Source organism: Phyllostomus hastatus, unplaced genomic scaffold, assembly GCF_019186645.2.
Source record: "Phyllostomus hastatus isolate PE091 unplaced genomic scaffold, TTU_PhHast_1.1 phas_scaffold_78, whole genome shotgun sequence".
Taxonomy (NCBI): Eukaryota; Metazoa; Chordata; class Mammalia; order Chiroptera; family Phyllostomidae; genus Phyllostomus; species Phyllostomus hastatus.
In genome coordinates this window covers 61,016,562-61,040,424 of record NW_025334041.1, presented here as the reverse complement: position 1 = coordinate 61,040,424, position 23,863 = coordinate 61,016,562, and the positions used below count along the sequence as shown (strand labels likewise).

Genomic DNA, 23,863 nt, shown 5'->3' with positions numbered 1-23,863 from the left:
ATTAAACACCATCATTTCACTTCTCTGTGTGGTTTTCCCAGGCAGTGCCAAAGCACATGCTTGCTACCTGCTACCCAACCAAAGGAAATCCACTGAACAAATGCCACATGGAGAGATCACAGTTCTTACCCAAGTCCAGTGACATGATTCACTCCCTCTTATTTCAATTCTAGAATTATCACAGAAATACTATATTTGTCAAATTAAAAGTTTATGATGCAAAATCCACACTCAAGACTTCAACACCTTGGAATCTTCTGAAAATTCATTAACATAGTCAATAGGGAAATAAAAGAAAACATACTATCCAAAATCAGACATAAGACCATTACAAAAATATATTATATATCTCTATTTTTAAGTATATTTTACTCATGAAAGCAAATGCAACTCATTTTTCTCCCTTCTGCACTTACTGGTGGTAGATCAGGAAATTCATTAGCATTAATATAGCTGATGCATTGCAACCACAAAATACTTCCAAAGTGTGGATCTGTATAAAAGTGTCATGCACATCAGATATTCAGACAGTTGCCTTATGGTAAATATATGGTAGCTGCATAAGTACATCAGAAAGTGAGGGTAAACATCTGAAATTTATAAATATTCAAAATTTTACTGAAAGCAGCTTGTATGTGAAATTTAAATGGCATATAATACACTAGAAAAAGGCTCCATTCCAAGGATCTACAAAAAAAAAAGAATTGTATTTACAGATGACATGAAGTAATCAAATACATCTAACATCATCTGGAGAACTTAATGGCATGCCATAATTTAATATTACAGTCAATATGCAGAGAAAAACCTGTAATTATTTTTCTAATCATTAAGCCAAAAGCAAAGAACTAAATGAATCAATATAAAAATGAAACAGAAAAAGACAAATGAAAGTACCACAACATTGTTTATGATATAATTGAAATGGCTTGAAAAACCAGTTACAGCTTTGTTGTATTTTTATTTTGTTTCTTTGTTTCTACTACATGCAAGTCCTAACTGTCCCTAAACACTAAAATGCCACTCATGATTCTGTAGATACTTCAGACCTTTGCTATTCCTCCAGAAATCCCTCCCATTGAAATGAGGCTAACGGAAAACACAAGCTGTGTGGTGAAGACTCTGGCAACCTGTCCTCATGGGCCAGCTAGAAGGAAGCCACAGCCTCTCTACTCTACAGTATCTTCTAGGTACCACTCAGTCTGTCTCTGAGTCCTGCCCCTGTATCAACCCAGCTATGCAATGAAATGCTGCTTCTGGTAAAACCTCACCACCATGCTGGACTCTGTTTCATTATAAACAACCAATTCCTCCATGGTGGAGGTTTCCAAAATGAAAAAAGATGGATTTGATTTCAATCAAAGTTAGTGCCAGGAAAACATCTTTGATACTTAAAATGTCTATGCAGAATTATTCTACCCCCACCCCAAACCCCCACCCCCCTGCAAAAAAGCAAAAGTTTTTTTTCAAAGAGATTAAAAGGAAATAGAAATTTGTAAATGTTTAAATTCCTAATGTAGAGATGAAGAAATTAAGGAACAATAATTAAGGGAATCAAATGATCAGAATAACTATAATCCATAAAATCTTGGAAAAGTTGTTATTTCATAGATTTCAATAAAGCAAGGTTATCAACACCCTCATATGGGAGTATTTTGTGCATATTAAAGCACATTTCATCAATAAATTTTCATAAGTTGAATATAATATCAATATAATATTAAATGGGAACTTTAAAATATCAAGTAGAATTATATAGTAAGCTAAGGTCCCTAGTTTTTACATATTTTCAACTATATTAAATGTGTAATTAACCCACTTTAAGTTCTCAAAATCCAATCTGCATTATATGTATTTTGATGCACAGATTTGCTACTTTTAAATACAATTCAATGTTCTGTAAGCATGCACAATTAAGTGAAAAAATTAGGTAGTCAAACTACTGTTGATAAGAAAGTGGAAAGGGTTTTGTTGTGGCCCATTTTAACTGATGAGTTTGTGTGGCTCCTGCTACAAGAACATCTGCTATCTATTTTTAAATAATGATACTCACAGGAGTCATATGTGTGGATATGTATGTGTGTGGAGAGAAAATGAAGTAAATTCTCTGACATTTGTTTTACATTCTTAATTATTCTACAAAGATTATTTTGTAAGTAGCAACAGAAGTGCCAAGAGGGAGGCTTCAAATCAAATCTTGATTTGCCCCAGCTGATGTTATTATGCTATTATTATACCTGTATATATTTTTAACCTGTGTTAACTCTAACAAATACAATGAGAGGAAGTCATGTTATCTTCTCCCTAAAAAAAACATAGGTTCTTGATAGCACTCAAATACATGGAAACATGTTGGTGTCTAAAGAGATTCTAGTACCTTCTTATGAGAGAAAAATCACAAGTTAAATGATTGATTCAAACAGCAACTGAAAAGTTACATCAACTAATTCTATGCTAGGATCACTAAACAAATAAAAATAAAATATGATCTCAAGAAAACATGTGGCAGCAGTTTGATTAGTGATGTATCTGAATATGCCTTCCAACAACTAGAAAAAGTAATCCAGAGAGCAAAGAAAAAAATATCCCTGCTGGGGCCAGAAAAAATGACCAGCCATACAGAACAGAAGGTGTGAAATCCAAGCAGTCTTTCAATTTCATGTTTCTGTAGCTTTCCATGTCAGCCACTGCCTGGACCCAGATAACGTACAGCATCACCACCAAGGAAAACAGGATGCCTGAGAAAAACAAAACAAAAGACCTTTAGTCTTTCTGAAGATGTTTTCCCAAGAACGCTCACCCATCATTTGCCTAAAATGATATGTCTCTAAAAATATAATTCTAACTAGATCACCTACTTTGTGTCAGACCTTTTATTATGTACTTTACATGCACATCATTTGGTTTAATTGTCAAAGCACTGAGATGAGGGTTATATCAGTATAAGAACCATAACAAGGCAACAGCTGACATGTATTTATTGAGTACTTACTGTGTGCCAGGCACTGTATTAGGAGCTTAGAACATAAAGAGTTAAAGATTCCTGCCTCTTGGAATTTATTCTAACATTTATCCTTCTTTACTTATGTCTGGTTTAGAATACATTATTTGTAATACATTATTTTTTTCATTATGTACAATGAACTGGTAAAATAGGTACTGTTAACCCCCAGTTTTGAATATGTGCAAACATAGCTAGTAGTCTTCTAAGCTCACTTTTAGCTCAGGTCTTTCTGACTATTGTTATTATTATAACACAGATAATTAGTGCTACAGTTAAATATGGTCATGAAAATAGAAATCAAATTAAGTACCAGATATTAAAATGTAAAAGAATATGCATGGTTCTTTAAAATTAAAATATATATACTAAAGATTGATTATAGCATAAAGAAACACTGCCCTGAAAGAATGAGGGAGGAGACTAAACATAAAGATTCTGTGGAACAGGAAAATCACAGGTCTCAGATAAAGAGCCTATTAAATAAAGAAAAGGATGAGTGAAGAAGGGAGGGAGGGAGGGAGGAAGGAAGGAAAGAATGAGCTTAACCAAGAACAAGAAGGCAATATCACAATTTATCAACAGTTTCAATGAAACTGTAATCCACATGTTCAAATATACTGTTGGAATTGTAAGAATAGAGAAAATATAGTGTTGGACATTTGGTCTTAACAAAAAATTGACAGAATGACTTCAATAATGCTAAATTTTGAGAATGCCACTAAATATATACTTTTCCATGTTACTGTGACTATAATAACAGAAGGGAGCGACTGGGTCGCACTGACCTGCAAATTCAGGAGCATCAGCTAGGGGAGCTGTTTCACTAGTGAGTGAGTGAATGACAGGTCCCATGCATAAACCACACATCCTGAGGGATTTAAATTTGTCCTAAAGCAAAACATACTTGAGGTCACTTGCTATTTGTTCAAAAGTTCAATCCAAACATGTCAAAGATAATGAACTGACCCATCAGGTATTAAATATACATATTTTAAATGCTGGTCTGTCTGAAAGAGAAAGATAACTCTCTGATGAGAGGCGGAGACTGAGCTATATTGGCAAGAGAGGGTCACTTTAAGAACCTAGCCATCAGTCACCCTTCTGGAGTTAGTTGTGCTCCTACAGTATTTAGGATGTCTTTTCCCTTTTGGTCATCAATTTCATAAACAATTTTAACAAGTAAACACAAAAGAAGAAAAACTCATAAATATGTCAACGTGTGTCCATATCAGAGCTTCAACTTTCTTATAATCATGATACACAAGAGTAAGGAGAAATTAACATAGATGCCTCATTAATAAGAAACACCCTTCACACTGTTGTCTGTAATGCAAATGTAAATACTAGAGCACAAAATAGAGCAATTTAACCACTGAAAAACAATTGTATTACAGGGAAATAGTAAACTCATAGCCTGCAAGTAAACTCCTATGAAGCCATACCTCAGATTTTGACAATGATATGGCAATGCTATGTGTTGTCTAGCAACCCTGAGCATTTCAATACATTTTTCAGCAACTATATAAACAATGTTCTCTGATAATGTAAAAGTTTGACTTAGTGATTTGTATACTATTTGCAATGCAAACACATTGTAAACCTTTGTTATTGGTAGTTGATATGAATTTTATCTTCCTTACATCACGTGAATCTCTTGCACTTGCAGATATTTTTATAAAAAAAAGAAAATTGCCTTTGTGAAAAATTAATAGCCTGATACACATTCCTCAAAAGTTTCAAAACCCACTTCTAAATTTAGAATATTTACAAAAAATGTATTGCAGGTAATCATGTAGAAGATGGTTCCTAATAAGGAAGAATTAACCAATCTTTAAATATTGTTGTTATTTGAAGAGTAATTTCACCCTGAAAGCAATGAATAATAGGTATTTCTATCACTACTACAATATTTAACTTGCTCACTAATTGAAGATATAGTCTACTTAATTCATTTCTGATCAGTTTATGATTACACCTTGCCCATGGGGTAAAACAGTATTTCCCTGCTATTAAATTGCCAGTTTTATATTAGGTTGGCCAAAAAGTCCATTACATTTTTTTCTGTAAAATAAAAGACACCTTTTTGTTTTCACCAGTAAATGTATTTATTTGGATATTTTGAATGTGTCAGCTATATCCCACCCTTGGTTTCTACTGGGTAGAGGCTAAGAGTGATACTAAACATCTTCAAATGCATAAAACAGCCCCACAGCAAAGAATTATTTGGCCAAAATATCAATAGTATCAATAAACTTCGAAAACCACTTTTGACACATTCAATCAATTACAACTTCTCCACACACAGTACAAATATTTTTTTGGATTTCAGTTGCATTTTTACCATTCTTGAAATAATAAAGCAAATTTTGTGTCTTTTCTTCCATCTTTAATATTATAATGGCTTCACAAAATTAATCAATTTTAATGTTTTTTAAATGCATGCTGATATGACAACTGTCAAAATACAATCTAACAAAATTGTTTCTGATGAAGTTAAAGACAACTAAGCACTACTACAGCCATCATATGGGAAAAAAAATAAAGGATTTTTTGGCCAACCCAATACATATGTACATATGCTCATAGAGACAGAAAGAAGGAATATGAACTAACAGACATGGGGAAGTATTTACATTCAAGGCCAATGGTTTGACTGATAGAGCAGCAAGAACTTATGACAGGCTCCTGAATGAGCAATATGTCTAAAAAGCAATCAGAAGGTTGTTAAATATAGGTGGACTGATCAAATAAATAAATATATTGATGTGAATTGGAGCCAGGTTCTTCACTGCTGGAAAAAGGAGTTACTAATTTTAAAAGGGGGAAAGCTAGAATGAATTCTATGGTTTTTGTTTAGAACCATGAGATAAATTCTATGGTTTTTGTCTATCAGTGAGAATTTATGGAGATAGATGATTAGATAGATAGATAGATAGATGATAGATAGATAGATAGACGAATAAAGAAGTAAAAGTGTCTCTCTGTGTTAAAATATTCCTATGTGCATATACCTAAATATATTTCCTGACTCTGTTCCCTGAGAGGTTCTGGGACCAACAACACCCCCATAGCATACCTTAAATGCACAGAACTTGGCTTGTAAATACCAGGAAGTAGAGCATCTCAAAGAAATAGTTCAATTCAGATTGGAACAGAAAGTACATGTCTGGAATGTCTTATTATAGCAAAAATTAAGATGCACTCAAAGAATAATGGGGATGTTTCAGAAGCCATGTTGATGGGGCTCCTCCTAGCCAATTATGAGACAATTTGATTATCAAACAAATAGTGATAGTAGCACACTATATATCATTGAATAAAAAGGATCCATGTGCTCACAGTGATATAAATAAGAGTGAATAAATAAGTGGGGAGAAGGGAAAGCTTTTCCTAATTCAATGAAAAGAACACAGTATCACTGCTATGGTACTACCGCCAAAAACCCACCTAAATGCAATCACTAGGAAATATCAGACAAACCAACTCAAAGACATTCTAGAAAATCATGGGCCTGTACACTTTGAAAGAGTCAAAGTCATGAAGCTCAAAGAAGGACTTATTCTGGTTTGATGAAGAATCACATTGCACAACAACTAAATGCAAAGCATGTTCCCAGACTGGATCCTTTTGTTATAAAAGACACTATTGGGACATCTAGTGAAGTGGGTCTGGGTAAAAACACTTAAACTGCTATGTAAACTGGAAAACATTTCTGAATAACAAAATGAACAACACAAAAAAGGTTGGTGGAAGTCTGTGGCATAACGTATGTCGGGGGATGAGAACAGAGTATGTGTGTTAATATACCTAGAAAGATACATCTTCTTTTGGTAGAATATTGTTACTAATAATGAACAATCATATTATTGATTTGATTCACCTATCAAATAGAGAATCTCTTCTGGGGCAATGCTAATACAGTGAAGAAACCTTAATTATTATCCCAACAAAAATTCATAAAGTAGCTCACTGGAGGCATAATCAAAATGTGGCCCCAAACCCATAAAAATCTGAGATTATTAAAATATCACAGACAAATAGTTAAGTCACACCCAAAGCTTATTTGGGCTTTTCTCATCGGCAATGTGGGAAGGACCACTCAGAGCTTGTGATTGTGTTACATTGACTGAAAAGTGCATTCAGTTTTCTGTAAAATAAAAGACACATTTTTCATTTTCATCAATAACTTTATTTATTTGCATATTTTGAGTATGTTGACTATCTCCCACTATTGGCTTCTAGTGGTTAGAGGGTAGGTAGAGGTGCTGCTAAACATCCTCTAATGCATAAGACAGGCCCACAGCAAAGAATTATTTGGCCAAAATGTCAATACTACCAAGAAACTTCACAAACCACTTTTGACACATTCAATCAGTCACAGCACTTTCTCCATACACTGCACAAGTCTTTTTATGCATTTCAGTTGTGTTTTTAGCTTTCTTGAAGTAATAAAGCATAATACACTGAAAATGTTACATATTTTCTTCCTTCTTCAATATTAAAATGGCTGCACAAAAATTCACCAATTTTGATGTTTGTTTTTAAATGAACACTTATATGACAGCTGTCACAATACAATCTAACAAAATTGTTTTGAATTAAGTTAGTCTAAGCACCACTGCAGTCATCATAGAGAAAAAAAGACGTAAAAGATTTTTGGGGAAACCCAATACCTGGGTTTTCATGTTGAGTTGAAAACTTTTCTCTCTTAATAACATGAATGGAAGTTTGAAATAATACAGAGTTGAAAACTTTTCCCTCTTAATATCATGAATTCAATTTGGAAATCTTTTTTTTCTGAAACAAAACTAACAAAATTAAGTCACAAATGACCATTAGGAATGCAATTACTAATGATAAATAATATATAAACAATCACAATGTGAAAACAAAAACAAAAGAATTTCTCTAACACTAAGTCAGATTGAGAAAAAGACTGTGTAGATGCACTATTTTTTAGAAACAAGAACAGGAAAAGGAGGCATACTATAAAAGATATTTTATACTATATTTTATATTTTTAATTATTTTATTGTTCAAGGACAGTTGTCTGCATTTACCCTGCACCACTCCCCCCATTCCAGACATCCCCACCTCTCACCCCTAATTCCACCACCTCTTGGTTTTGTCCATGTGTCCTTAGTAGATGTTCCTGAAAACCCTTCCCCACTTTCCCCCCAGTATCCTCTCCCACCTCCCCTCTGGTTACTGTCAGACTGTTCTTAATTTTAATGTCTCTGGTTATATTTTGCTTGTTTGTTTATTTTGTTGACTGGGTTCCACTTAAAGGTGAGATCATATGGTATTTGTTGTTCACCTCCTAGTTTATTTCACTTAGCATAATCCTTTCCATTTAAAAGATATTTTATACTATATTTTAAAAGAACAGACTTAAAAATGCATTCCTAGGGAAAGTTAGCCACAGAAATGAAAACTTTCTTCTTCCAAAAAAAATAGTCAAATATCAAACCCCTATATTCTTGCCTAGAAGTGCATATACCTGTATTGAAAAATAAAAAGCCTTTTGTAGTTACTAAAAAAACAATAAACTTCATCTTTAACTGCTTAGAAATAACTGATTTCCCTTTGAAACGTTCCTTAACAACTTGAATCACAGACAGTTATTGGGAAAGAATCCTAAATTCAAGAGAATTCACTGGCCTCTTTTAAGTCTTGCTTCCACACACAAAAAAAGACCAAGGAATTCCATAGTCTGAATAATGTATTATGAAGGAAGTTAGAGTGAATATAAATTAGAATCCCAGTCTTGGAGGACATACAATCTAGAGATAGGGTGCTATTCAAAAAGGGTATCTACATAGAACTAGAAAGTGAGATTCATAAAATTTTAGGGATAATAGCATCAGCTTTCTGATTGTGTCTATTTTCAGAAGATGAAAATGAAATTAATTGTCTACCAAGATCAAAAGTTTAGACATAAGTCAGACTAAAACTCACAGAAGGTGTGACACTTTAGGCTAAAGACATTCAAAAATATCCTACAATGGGGAATATATCCCAAGGAGTTGGAGAGAGAGTAGTTTTTCTTCTCCAGGTGGAACTCCCTGGAAGGCAGGGGGAGAGTTCATGATCACTACAGAAATGAGGACAAAGTCTGAAGCTTGGGTAAGATTGCTAAGGATGGCAGCATGAATGGAATGGTCAGGCTAGATCTGAAATGCCCATAAGAAAGAACAGAAAGGGAACATAATAAACTATGTATTTAGTATCAATTTCTAAAAGGAAACAGCAATTCCTCAAGAAATACATAAGAAATATCTTCTGCAGATCTGCATAGAAACTATGAAAAGCAAAACTGACAACAGCCCTCAAAGGACTTTTGCAGAAAGTACAATCATATAAACATATCTTATATTTGACCACATGATAGTAATATTTAAAGATATTAAGCTATAATGGTTTGACAATTTTTCTTTTTTTTAATTTTTATTTTAATCATTGTTCAAGTACAGTTTGCTCCCTTTTACTCCCAATCCAGCCCTCCGTCCCAACCCTCCTCACTTCCCTCCCATTACCACCCTCCCCTTATTTTTTGTCCATGTGTCCTTTAAATTTGTTCCCATGAACCCTTCCCATTGTCCCCTGAAATTCCCTCTTCTCTCCCCTGTGGTCACTGTCAGCCTGTCCTCTATTTCAGTGTCTTTGGTTGTATTTTGCTTGTTTCTTTGTTTTTTGTTTAGGTTCCTGTTAAAGGTGAGATCATATGGTATTTGTCTTTCACTGCCTGGCTTATTTCACTTAGCATAGTGCTTTCCAGCTCCATCCAAGCTTTTGCAAAGGGTAGGAGCTCCTTCTTTCCTCCTGCTGCATAGAATTCCATTGTGTAAATGTACCCTAGTTTTTTGATCCATTCATTTACTGATGGGCATCTTGGTTGCTTCCAGCATCTAGCTATTGTAAATTGTGCTGCTATGAACATTGGGATGCATAGGTTCTTTTAGATTGGTGTTTTAGTATTCTTAGGAGAGAGTCCCAGCAGTGGAATTGCAGGGTCAAAAGGCAGATCCATTTTTAGTTTTCTGAGGAAGTTCCATACTGCTTTCCATAGTGGTTGTACCAGTCTGCAGTCCCACCAACAGTGCACTAGGGATCCCTTTTCTCCACAACCTCTCCAACACTTGCTGTTTGTTGCTTTGTTTATGATGGCCATTCTGACTAGTGTGAAGTGGTATCTCATTGTGGTTTTAATTTGCATCTCTCTGATAGCTAGTGATATTGAACATTGTTTCATGTGTCTTTGGATTTTCTGTATGTCCTCCTTGGAGAAGTATCTGTTCAAGTCCTTTGCCCATTTTTTAATTGGATTTCTTGTCTTCTCAGAGTGCAGTTGTGTAAGTTCTTTATATATTTTGGAGATTAAACCCTTGTCTGAGGTATCATTGGGAAATATGTTTCTCCATACAGTTGGTTCTCTGTTAATTTTGATACTGTTTTCTTTAGCTGTGCAGAAGCTTTTAACTTTGATGAGGTCCCATTTGTTTATTCTTTCCTTTATGTCCATTGCTCTAGGGGACAAGTCAATAAAAATGTTTCTGTGTGAAATATCTGAAATTTTCCTATGTTCTCCTCTAGGACTTTAATAGTGTCATGGCTTATATTTAATCTTTTATCCACCTTGAATTTATTTTTGTATATGGTATAAGTTGGTGCCCGAGTTTCATTTTTTTGCACGTGGCTGTCCAGTTCTCCCAGCACCACTTGTTGAAGAGGTTATTTTTCCTCCATTTTATGTTGCTGCTTCCTTTGTCAAATATTAATTGACCATAGAGACTTGGGTTTATTTCTGGGCTCTCTGTTCTGTTCCATTGGTCCATGTGCCTGTTTTTATGCCAGTACCAGACTGTTTTGATTACAGCAGCCTTGTAGTATAGTTTAGTGTCAGGTATTGTGATCCCTCCTACTTTACTCTTCTTTCTCAAAATTGCAACAGCTATTTGGAGTCATTTATGATTCCATATAAACTTTTGAAGGGTTTGTTCTATGTCTGTGAAATATGCCATTGGTACTTTAACAGAAATTGCATTGAATGTGTAAATTGCTTTGGGTAGTATGGACATTTTCATGATATTAATTCTTCCAATCCATGAACACGGTATATGTTTCCATTTGTTTGTGTCTTCCTTGATTTCTTTCCTTAGTGTTATGCAGTTTTCTAAATACAGGTATTTTACCTCTTTGGTTAGGTTTATCCCTAGATATTTTATTTTTCTTTTTTCTATTTCAAATGGGATTTTTCCTTGATTTCTGCTTCTGCTGTTTCATTGTTGGTGTACAGAAATGCTTTTGATTTCTGGATATTGACTTCGTATCCCACTGTTTTGCCATATTCATTTATTAGGTCAAGCAGTTTTTTTGTGGAGTCTATAGGATTTTCTATGTACACTATCATGTCATCTGCAAACAGTGACAGTTTCGTTTCCTCCTTTCTGATTTGGAGGTCTTTTATTTGTTTTTCCTCTCTGATCTCTGTGGCTAAAACTTCCAGTACTATATTGAATAGAAGTGGTGAAAGTGGACAGCCTTGTCTTGTTCCTGATCTTAGTGGAAAAGATTTTAATTTTTGCCCATTGAGAATGATGTTGGCTTTAGGTCTCTCATATATGGCCTTTATTATTTTGAGGAATGATCCCTTTATTCCCACTTTGCCGAGTGTTTTTATCATGAATGGGTGCTGTACCTTATCAAATGCTTTTTCTGCATCTATTGATATGATCATGTGGTTTTTGTCTTTGCTTTTGTTTATGTGATGTATTCCATTTACTGATTTGTGAATATTGTACCATCCTTGCATCCCTGGAATGAATCCCACTTGGTCATGGTGTATAATCTTTTTAATGTATTGTTGGATGCGGTTTGCCAATATTTTGCTGAGGATTTTAGCGTCATGTTCATCAGTGATATTGGCCTGAAGTTTTCTTTCTTTGTTGTGTCTTTATCTGGTTTTGGAATTAGGATGATGTTGGCCTCATAAAAAGAGTTTGAGAGTCTCCCATCTTTTTGGATTTTTTGGAATAGTCTGCGAAGGATAGGTGTTAGCTCTTCCTTAAATGCTTTGTAGAATTCTCCTGTGAAACCATCTGGTCCAGGGCTTTTGTGTGTTGGGAGTTCTTTGATTACTGCTTCAATTTCTTTTGTTGTTATTGGTCTGTTCAGCCTATCTGCTTCTTTTTCATTGAGTTTTGGAAGATTGTATTTTTCTAGAAATTTGTCCATTTCACCTAGGTTTTCACATTTCTTGGCATACATGTTCTTCACAATAATTTCTTACAATCCTTTGTATTTCTGTCATGTCAGTTGTAATTTCTCCTCTTTCATTTCTGATTGTGTTTATTTGGGTGCTCTCCTTTTTTTACTTGATGAGTCTGCTTAAAGGCATGTCAATTGTGTTTATCTTTTCAAAGAAACAGCCCCTGGATTCACTGATCCTTAGAATTGTGCTTTTAATCTCTATGTCATTTAATTCTGCTCTGGTCTTGGTTATTTCCTTCTTTCTGCTTGCTCTGGGCTGTCTTTGCCGTTGTTCCTCAAGTCCTTGTAGACGTAGGGTTAGGTTGTTTGTTTGGAATGTTTCTAACTTTTTTTGGTGGGCCTGTATCACTATGAACTTCTCTCTCAGGACTGCCTTGGCTGTGTCCCATAAGTTTTGGGTTGTTGTGAGTTCATTTTCATTTGTTTCCAGAAACCTTTTGATTTCTTCCCTAATATCATTCTTGACCCATTCATTGTTTAATAGCATGCTATTTAATCTCCATCATTTTGAGTGTTTTGGGTTTTTTTTCCTTCGGGTTGGTTTCTAGCTTCAGTCCCTTGTGGTCCGAGAAAATGTTTGGTATGATTTAAATTTTCTTGAAACTGTTGAGGCTTGTGTTGTGTCCTATTGTGTGGTCAATCTTTGAAAATGTTCCATGTACATTTGAAAAGAATGTGTATTAAGCTTCTTTTGGATATAGGGTTCAGTATATATCAGTAAAGTCTATTTCATCAAGGGTATTGTTCAATGCCACAATATCTTTGTTGATATTTGGTTTGGAAGATCTGTCCATTTTTGATAGTGGGGCCTTAAAATCCCCCACCATAACTGTGTTGCTGTCCATATCTTTCTTGAAGTCCTCTAAGATTTTCTTTATGTATTGGGTGTCCTATGTTGGGTACATATATATTTACAATATTTATGTCTTCTTGGTGGATTCTTCCCTTGAGTATTATGTAGTGACCTTCTGGGTCTCTCTTTATGTCCCTTTTTTGGAAATCTATTTTGTCTGATATGTGTATTGCTACCCCAGCTTGTTTTCCTGTCCATTTACTTGGAAGATTTGTTTCCAGCCCTTCACTTTCAGCCTGTGCAGGTCTTTTATCCTGAGGTGGGTCTGTTGTAGGCAGCATAGATGTGGGTCATTTTTTCTTATCCATTCAGCTATTCTATGTCTTTTGATTGGAACATTTAATCCATTTATGTTTAAGGTTATTATTGATAGGTACTTATTCATTGTCTTTTATGTATGAGTGTTCCTTTCTCTCTCTCTCTTTTCCTTCCCTTTCTTAAAGCAGTCCCTTTAGAATCACTTGCAGAGCTGGTTTGGTGGAGGTGTATTCTTTTAGACTTCTTTTGTATGGGAATCTCCTTATTTGGCCTTCTATCTTGATTGAGAGACTTGCTGGATAAAGTAGCCTTGGTTGCAGACCTCTGGTTTGCATTACCTGGAGTATTTCTTGCCATTCTCTTTTGGCTTGAAGTGTTTCCATTGAGAAGTCAGCTGTTAGCCTTATTGGGGCTCCATTTTATGTTACTTCCTGTTTCTCCCTTGCTGCCTTTAAGATTCTCTCTTTGTCTTGAAATTTTGCCATTTTAATTATGGTGTGTCTTGAGGTGGGCCTCTTTGGGTTCCTCTTGATTGGGACTCTCTGTGTTTCCCGGATTTGTGTGACTTTTTCTCTCATCAAATTAGGGAAGTTTTCCTTCATTACTTTTTCAACTAGGTTTTCGATCCCTTGCTGTTCTTCTTCTCCTTCTGGTATCCCTAGTATACGGATATTATTACGTTTCATATTGTCTTGCATTTCTGCTAATCCCTCTTCATTCTTTCTGAGCCTCTTTTCCTTTTCTTGCTCTTTTTGGTTGTTGTTTTCTACTTTGTCCTCTAGCTCACTGATCCAATGTTCTGCTTCATCGATCCTGGTTTTCATTCCTTCTACTGTGTTCCTCAGTTCAGAAATGGCATTCTTCATTTCCTCTTTGCCTTTGTTGAGAGTTTCTATTTCCTTTTTCATGTTTATATAGTTTGCAGTGAGATTGTTGTAGCTTCCCTGTAGTTTCTGATAGCTCATTTTGAGTTCATTGAACTTCCTGATAATCAGTTTTTGAACTCAGTATCTGATAGTTGAGTTGCTTCTATTTCATTTAGCATTTTTCCTAAGGCTTCCTCCTTTCCCTTCAATTGGGGATTGTTTCTTTGTTTTCTCATTGTTCATAGGCTTCTTCTTGTTAGCCTTTGTTTCTTAAATGGATCAGTTCTGGTTCCCTGTAATTATGGTGTGAACTTCTATGGTAGAATACTTGTGAGATTCAGTGATGCAGTCTCCTTCATGTATTCTGGTGTTCACAACTTCCCCTACTCACAACTTCACACCTACTCTTCGCACCTATTCACAACCTACTCCCCTGTTCACAACTTCACACCTACTCTTTTTCGTGATCAGTTGGAGGAGTAAGGCAAAATGGTTTAAGACAGCAAGACAGTATACTATGGTATTTACATTAGCAGCCAGTAGAGAAGAGATGGGTTATCCTTTGGCTCTTTATAGTGTTAACTGTGATCTTCCACCCCACTATCCACGTTTTAGAAACGATGGAAAGAAGGTAAGACTCTTATTGGGGATGAAAGGATTGTTAGTTGGAACTAGAAAGCTGTGAGGCTGTGGGAGGTCAGATTCTAAGGTAGGGTTGGAATAAAGATTAGTAAATAGGAGTAGTGTGTAAAAGAATAGAGACAACTCCCACAATAGTATAGTTCAGGAAATTGTGAAGTGGGCTGAGATCAGGTAGGGGTATTGAGTAGCATTTACAATTGTATGAACTAGGTCTCATTAACAGTAATAGTAAAGCGACAGTCTTATGGCAGAATCGATGAGATGTAGATAACAAGAATAAAGAGTATAGAACCTTGAGAGGTGTATTAATGGAACCCAGATGAAGGATAGTAAATTATCAACACACTGTGACTGAGATACCAGGGGGAACCTATCAAATGACAGTATAACCAGCCAAGCAAAGAAGATAATACAGAAAGAAAAAGAATACCAAAATACTATTAAAATAAAAAATGTTGCAAAAGTGAGAAAAAGATAATGCAAATTTACAGTAACTTGCAAGATAAAAAAAAGCAGAAGATGGAGTTCAGGAGAGATAAATTTGGAGTGGAAGGAATAATACTAGGATGAATGGAAGAGAAACATAAGGGATTGTGAGATATATAAATAATAAGAATTGAAAAATAAAATGTCACTTACAACACAAGATAAAATCAATCAACCAACAACAGCCACAAAAACCAAACCAAACAAAACCAAACAAAACAAAACAACAACAACAAAAAAAAAACCTCTTGTTGGTTTCTAACTGGCCAGACCAGTTTTTCTGATCTTACTGGCTTCAGCTGGCTGAGGGACCTTTGAAATGCTTATCACTCTTCCCAGCAAAATCTCAGTAAGTCTCTCAGGTATTATCCCCAGGGCCAATCTGACTTTCCCCTACAGGACCCTGGGTGCTCCCGAGCACACTCACTCTCCAGAGCTCACTGCCGCGTTCTTCCGGGCTCCGGGGTCCCTGCAGGGTTCCAGCTCTATGATCTCAGGAAGCACCCCTGACATTTTGGGATTCACTGTGCCCTCTCTGGGAATCATAAAAGGGCGTGCCCATCCACCAAATTTTTGAGTTTCGGGCTCTGGGAATGCACTAAGTGCCACGTCCCTTCCGAGTTCACAGCACGAGAGTCAGGATTCCTGATGGGGCGCGGGCTTCCACAGTTCCACACCACAGGCTCCAGAAACCTGTGAATGCCTGTGCCCTTTCCTGGATTGGGGCTGCCATGTCTGGATTTTCCACCGATCCACACTCCCACTGGGACAGGGGTGCGGGTGCTCTTCCCGGCCACCTCTGGTCCTGCCAACTGGAGGCACTCCCTTCTCCCAGTGCTCTGGGTGGGTGTTCACAGACCCTGGGTGATTTTTCCCCCAGTCCACTGGCCTCTCTGTGCCTGCAAGCAACAAGATCTCCCCTGGTGTTGCTCAACCCCCATATTCAGGGGAGGGAGCAGCGACTCCCCTCTTCTGGGAGCCCTGAGGCAGACCCGGGAGCAGCTGGTCCCCAAGCTGATCCCTGGGTCCCTTTTGTCCTGAAGCAGTCTCCTTACTGTCTGGTTTTTCAATGATCACAATAACTTTTGATGTCCTGTTTTCAAAAATGTTTTGGTAACCTAGGCCACTTGCTCTGTTTCTCCACCTATCCGAGAGTTTCCATCCTCTTCACAGAGGCCCAGAAACACACTGCCTAGAGTAAAGCCGCCATCTTTCCCCTCCTGAAAATTTTTCTAATGGGTAGAAAGAATTCAGGTTTATTGGTTCTCTTTCTCATTCCTTTAAATGAGATATAACTTACATACAGCAAATAAGAATTTTAACTGAATGTTTTGATGAATTTTATTAAATGTAAATTTCAGTGTAACCAACAACCCATAAAAAATAAAAAGTACTTATCCCTGTCACTCCAGAGAAGTTCTCCAGACCTCCACACTCTGCCACCCAAAACATGTATCACTACAGCATAGTTTTACCCTTAGAATTTCAAAGGAATGAAATCTTAACAGCATGTAATCTTTTCTCTCTGGCTGTTTTTACTCAGCATAATTGAGAAACCATCCACATTGTTACATAAGCTAGCAGTTCACTTCTTTTCGCTGCTGAAAGTATTTCATTGTGTGAATACACCACAATCTGTTTGTCTATTTATTTATTGCTGAATGAGCTATTTGGGCTCTTTCTAAGTTTTGTTATTGTGAATTTAGTAAGCTACTATGAATAGTTTGGTTTGTGATGTTCTAAATCAAATATAGAATCTTAAAATTACAGATACATTTCCTTAGACAAATGGTTTTGAAAAAATGGCAAAAAAGTCTTTTTACAAAACATGATCTTATATCAAACTGATTAAATAGTGCAGGGCTTACTGATGGATGCTATGGTAATGACCTGAAACATAACTGCTCCACCTAAGCCTCCAATACCTGAGCAGCCCTGCTAAACCCTACTAAGAATACAGTTAAATTCTTTTAAATGCTGCCTTAGCATCATCTTCTTCAAACATCAGTTTGTCAACAAAACTTTTGACAGTCATTAAATAGTGCTTGCTGACCAATTAAACTCTCCAAGTGCCTAGAACACAGGGATTTGTTTTTTGTAACTGGTTATTTTCAGTTCCTGAATTCTCTTTCTAAAACTTTCATTATGCACTATTTGAAGCACATAAAATATGACATATAGCTGAATATTATGAACTCTCATTATAAAATGAACCCCCAACCTAGGAACCAGAATATCAACTTTGAGCCAGTTTTTTTCTGGAATTCCTTTGGAAAGAGAGTTGCCCCTCAGATATTCAGGAAGTATCTCTAGGCTTTAAATTAGAGGACAAAAGTGAGAGGCTTAAAAGAGCTAGACTCTCTGAGAACTGGCAAGGGAATTGACCCCTTGATATGGAATCATAGTGTCCCTGAAGTTATGGATGACATTGGAGTCCATTAGAATTATTTGATGTAAGCCCTACATTTATACATGACTTTGGATAACATCTGCAAATTAAGTTATCTATAGGTTCATTACTTTTATATAGTATTTTAAGAGAATAACACATTAATGTCTTAAACATAAATACTTAAAATTTTATGTCATAATATTTGCGAACCAGTTTTCACATGTATTAACTTTTAATAATACTTAAAAATAGCAGTATTTGAGGGCTTTCTTTACATCTCAGGAGTCCTATGTGCCATGCTAAAGGAGGGAATGTGGGCATTAATTAGTGCAGGCTGAATTCTCACAGATCCATTCCAGAGGCTAAAATATATACTGTTTTTCCTAAATGTTATATGATGGAGAAAGAAAAATTGGCCAATTCTACATTTTCTAAAGAATAATAATTGTCTTTATATTGTATTATACTTCCAAAGTAATCTCATATACAAGGTCTGGCAGAAGTAAGGCCTACTAGGGTGTGGTTGGTAGGGTAATAACATGGGTGCAATAATTCACAGTTTTAATTTGAACATTTCACCTAAAATGTAATATGGTATGCTTGAGTGTGATATTGCTATATTATAGAATTACATACTTATGATTTTGTAATAAAAGATTTTGTAATAAAAAAGGGGTGTTATTTGTGCCAGACCCTGTATATTATTTTTTTCATTAAAAACATAGTTTCTCTGGGGAAATAATCTAGGACTTCTTAAAAATAAATTGTGTTTTATAATAGTTCTTTCTTCTTTAAATTAGTATGCAGTTGCTTTTTATTATAATTAAATTATGCTCAGTGTTAGATGTCATATTTTAGTGACCGTGAATCTAATGCATAATGGTCAACCAAAGCATTCTCAGCTTTTCTCCAGTCTTCATTTTCTCAAAATCAATTTCCACTAATTTTCCTCCTGGATTATAACTGTCCCAGTTATAATTTTACTGTCTACAGAGCTTGACACTTTGAAAGCTAAATAAACTTAAGCAAGTTTTTTTAGTTCTGTCTGTTTTTTCATTGGAAAAAGAGATAATGAAAGTACCTACTACAGAAAGTAGTCATGAGGAAATAATGGAATTAATGGCCAGCAATAGTATTCCATGAAATATGTTAAAGCATCAGAGCTTCTCATTTGACTGGCCTATTTCAGGACTGGCCAAGAGGTAAGAGAATAAACTAGACACTCTCATCCAGTTCTGAGATTCCATGAGAGAAAAAGAGAGGGAAAAAATTGCTTCAACAGCTTCTGCCAGTGTCTTACTGAAATTCTCCACCAGGGGGCACCAGTTACTTCACAGTCCCTGCGCAGATACTGGGGAGAAAAATAACATCAGGTGAATCCAATATATTAAGGATATTTTCCTCTTCAATTGTCCAGTCAAGCAAACCACCTGACACTCCCCAGTGGCCCCTTAGTTATAGGAAGTAAGTATTCTTTCTAGAACTCAGCATTTGTTGATCTGACCATTCAGACAAATCTGTACCTATTTTATTACATGGCAAAGTATAAAGAAAAAAACTCTCAGAAAATACATAAAATTTAGTAAAGAAACCAATATGCTTTAGCCACTCACTAATAGTTATTTTTGTACAAAGTGACTATTTGGGGGGAAATGTGTAGAATAAAACAGAGTATTTACAAAGAAATGAAATCTTCTACGGTATTGAGTAAATAGTAGATGTTAATGGTGTATATGGTTTGGAAAAGGAGAATGAAGTAAATGGAAACTTATTTTGCCTTTTCACCATGACAAACTTACACCCAACCCAGAGATCATATTTATAGGACAGAAAAAATCTTGTCACCTTATACATTTGCAAACAATCCCTTTCAGGGTGGAGGTTAATTATACCCATAATAATATGGCATGTGAGTAAAAGCATTCATTTGCCAGGCCTATCACTCTAGTTCTCAGAGGAATGGCACAGATACATTTTTTCAAAGGGATAGGAAACGTTTATTCAAGTTGAAAGTTCAAGTTTCTCCATAAAATTTCCACCAAAGCTGTTACTGACCTGGCTTCTCACTCCCTAGATTTGTCCAGGCAGGAGCTAGACCATAACACAGGATGTCTGCAACAAAGACCACAGGCACCACACCAAGAATGGTAGAGACTCAGAAAGCTGCAGCTCTCCGCAAAGAAATCGCTTTGTGTCTCCTCCATCCTCTTTGTACTCTCCCTCCCTCCCATGGCTTTTGTCTGGCTGAGATGCTAAGACTCAAAGAACTGGGTTCCTGTCTTCTCATTTCAGCATCATATATCTGCCATGTTGGTGCCCCATTTGAACAGTCAGCACAAGTCTGAGTGGAACAGCCTGTAACACACATTTCAACTGATAAGCATTGTGAGGAGAAAGGAACAGAAGGGACATCCAAACAACCATTCTACAGTTCGTAAAATCAGAGACAATGCTTCTGCTACATGAAATACATATGCTAATATATAACTACCCTAGTTTCTATTAATCACTCTTTCCTTTCCAGCTTTCACTTCCAACAAAGCCAGAGAGAACTTTGAATGAAATGTTCAGTCCTGGACTTTGATAAAATACCCTGTTCCTTTTTGGGAAGTTATGCTTGTGATTTTCTTGGGGAAACCTATTTCCTGCATGCTAGGAAAGACACAGAAATTTTAGAAAAGCTATTCTGCCAAGAATTCACTGCCCTTCCAGCCTTGTTGTCCAGGGTAAACAGCTGTTTATAGCCAGATCTTTCACTATACAGACATGGGCACAGCAGGTGCAAGCAGGGGCATGCATGTGCTTGTAAGGTTAGACCTCCCGCCCCTGAGCTGTCAGCAATTCTTTCCTAATCCCTGCCTGCTCTGGGTCTGTGTTTCCTCCACACACTCTTCCCTGCTCCCACTGCAGCCATCTTCTGCTTCATCTGGAGGAAGAGGTGAGGGGCTGGGCAGGACCCTGACCATCTCCTAAGAGCCACATGCTCAGTTTCAGCAAAAAAAATAAAAGAACATCTGAAGTGTGTCTCTTGGCTTCTGTGAGCCTTTTCTCTTTTAAGATGGGGAGAAGCTTCTTGTGGTATACATCCATTTTATCTCATGTAGAATAAATGTGGTTTACTGATGTGCTGCCACAAATACTATAGATCTTATTAAAGGAAAACCAACCACAAATTTATTTATGAATCAGTATTACCTGCTATATATGAATATTTCATATTCCTTTCATAAATACTCACTTTTGCTACACTACTTTCTTACAAGGGTTCATGTCACTGTGCTTCTACAAAGCATTGTCCTCAGGACCATAAGAGTAGCCGTGGCCATAGAAGGATGTGTTTCAGATTGTTAGTCCTATATGGTACAGGACTTACCCAATTCACTTAGATTGTGTCCTGGTGATTAAACATTAACTGTCTGGGTGAGGAGCACACCAAGCAGTCACAGTTGACAGCCAGCAGTCAAACCACAACTGTGCCTCTACTACGTTCCAAAGAATTGACTACACAGAAGAGGCCTTTCCTCCCACTAGTGCATCCTGTATCCCCTGACTCATAAGATGTGTATGCAGCCTCACCAACCTGAAAACCTAACAAGGGATTTAGCTGAGATTTAGGTACCTCTTTCTAGATGAGACTTGTTCAAGCTCTGCATATAGCAGGAAAGTATTCAGGAAAAGGTTATTTCAATTATGATAGAAAAATCTTTCTCCCCTGAATCCTGACAAAATAACAATTTCTAGTATTTGTGGCTTATCACTTAATGCCAGTGTCTTAAGCATCTAGATCACACCATTATGTTTTCTTATACACTTAGAAGTCTTTATGATGAGCAGCAATGCTTATTGATGTCTCTTTGCACAGGCATTAGAAATATTCAGCTTTAAAGCAATTTTCTCCACATAACTCTAAATCTTTTTCAAGCCATGTCTATCCCTTCTAACCTTTCTCTGCATCTTTCCTACCACTTCCAATATCACAGGTTAGGAGAAGACAAGAGTCATCTCCTTTATATATAAGAGTTCTGCAGAACTCCACATTAAAATAAATTTATGGGTAAATAGGTATAAATGGAGATGGAAGGAGACTTGACTTTGGGGTGGTGAGCACACAATATACAGATGGTGTATTATACATTAAAATTTTTTAAATACAAAAAAGTCACTAACTGTTTAGTTATTGTGAAGGTATGTGATGAGATTGACTGAAATGCAGGCTTGGCATCATAACACCCTGACAATTACCACATACTTGGTCTGGAACTGAACTTCTCTGGGGAACACATGGCCTGGCCTGCCTGAAGAGGGATCTGTTCAAGTGCAGGGAGTGGCAACATATGCCCCCCCCAAGCCTTGCTCTGAGTCTGGTGCCACAGCAAGAGGAATACCACAGACCTCACCCCTTACTCACACTTACTGCTGTAACACAAGCATGTCCAACCACGTGAAATGCCCCAAAACAATCTTATTGTTGCTAAAAGATGTTCTACATGTGCACACCCAGCAACCACCATTTGGAATTTGGTTCTGCCCTGTTCTAAGGTCATCGCCCAAATAAAGGGAGTGCCCCGTATTGTTTGTGGCATTGATAAAATAGCCACAGCAAACACAGCCCAAACTGCACCTGGTCCTAACTGCCCATCAGAACACAGTGTTGGCATAAGGCAGCATGAGAGGCTCAGTCAGTCAGGGGATGATGATGACAAGGCCTAAAACAAAAGAGATTTTGGAGCACTAGGTACGTGGAATGAAACTTCTTCACTTTAAAATATAAAATCTAAACTAGCCAAAACACTATAAATTCCATTTAACTCAGTAAATGATTATATGCATGGCTCCATGTTAAATGTGGTCCAGAAGAATACTTGGCTGGCTGACAAACCTGCTGTTTATTTCATATTCCCCTCATCCTTGTAGAGCATGGCATTTAAGTTTACATCTTCAACTTTGAAAAAACAACTTTCTTATTCATATTATCTGGGGATGTGAATAATAGAGAATTGAAAGATTTTTAAAATTCTTCTGTCAATAATTACTCAAGAGTAAGGATGATTTATAGGTCCAAAAACTGCTTTAAAAGAGTGTGTTTCATGGTGGAAATTGCTACTGGAAAGTAAACTTTAGTTATTTCTGAAAACATTTTTCCTGACTGAACTAATAAGCTGAGTCAGTTCAGTCAGGAAACTGATTAATATTTTATCTTATCCAACAGCATACCTGTCTCTGTTTTTGCAGGGGGGAAGAAATTCCTGCATAAACAATAAAGAATTAAGCCATGAAGAAAATTATGTCAAATTTTAAGGGAAGTGTCCTCATAATCATCTAGTTTGGGACTTTCAGAATAAGCTCTCAGAACACCTTGGACACCTCTCAGCTCCCAGGGTCTTTTGCATGAAGACCTGAGCAAGGAGAATCTCAGTCCCATACTCACATGCAACAAAGGATTCACTAAAAAAATAAAGTCTACTTGTCACAGGCACATGAGTATGTAGTAAATGCTTTATCTTTCTACAAGGTTCTTGGCTAAGTGTAATTTTTTAAAGAAATTCTGTTAAAATATAGTTGACACACAATATTATATTAATTTCAGGTGTATAATAGTGATCCGACATTTACACACCCAGAAACCTCTAGATGGATATACTGCTACTTTCTCACACAAATTATAAAGTGGCTAATTTTTTTTTCAAAAGCACTAAGCATAAACAAATGCACAAAATTCCCTAAGACCAAACTCAGGATCAGAGCATTTCTGAGTTTCAATTAGTTTTGCTGCTCATAATGTGTTAGTGTGAAACTACTGCTACTACACCTAACATTTGTGGACAAAGATAAAAAAAGAAAGTCAAGGAATGAAGAAAAAATATTTACATATTTTAGCAAGGAACTATTATTTCTGGGAAGACCAGGTAAAAAGATTCACCTTAACTAAACATTTGAATGAAATGAGGGTAGAATGTGGTTTATGGGAAGAAAAACTATTTGGTAAAAGAGATGCTCAGTATTAAGTCATAATGAGTTTGGTCTTATAGAATTATGAATTAAAGAAGAGAGATGATAGATTATGAGATCTAAGTGAAAGAAACAAGGCACAG

The 23,863-nt window shown here is 36.3% G+C and overlaps 1 protein-coding gene across 2 annotated transcripts in view; it reads right to left on the bottom strand.

The window, feature by feature from the left end:
• Positions 1–1,447: 1,447 nt before the first annotated feature.
• The window catches only part of TMEM182 (transmembrane protein 182), a 60,523-nt gene continuing 38,107 nt past the window's right edge, over positions 1,448–23,863 (bottom strand). For both annotated transcript variants that reach the window (XM_045828837.1, XM_045828838.1), the window contains one exon: positions 1,448–2,738. In XM_045828837.1, coding sequence (XP_045684793.1) covers positions 2,518–2,738 — 221 coding nt within the window. In that variant the 3' untranslated portion in view covers positions 1,448–2,517. The remainder of the gene's footprint in view (positions 2,739–23,863) is intronic.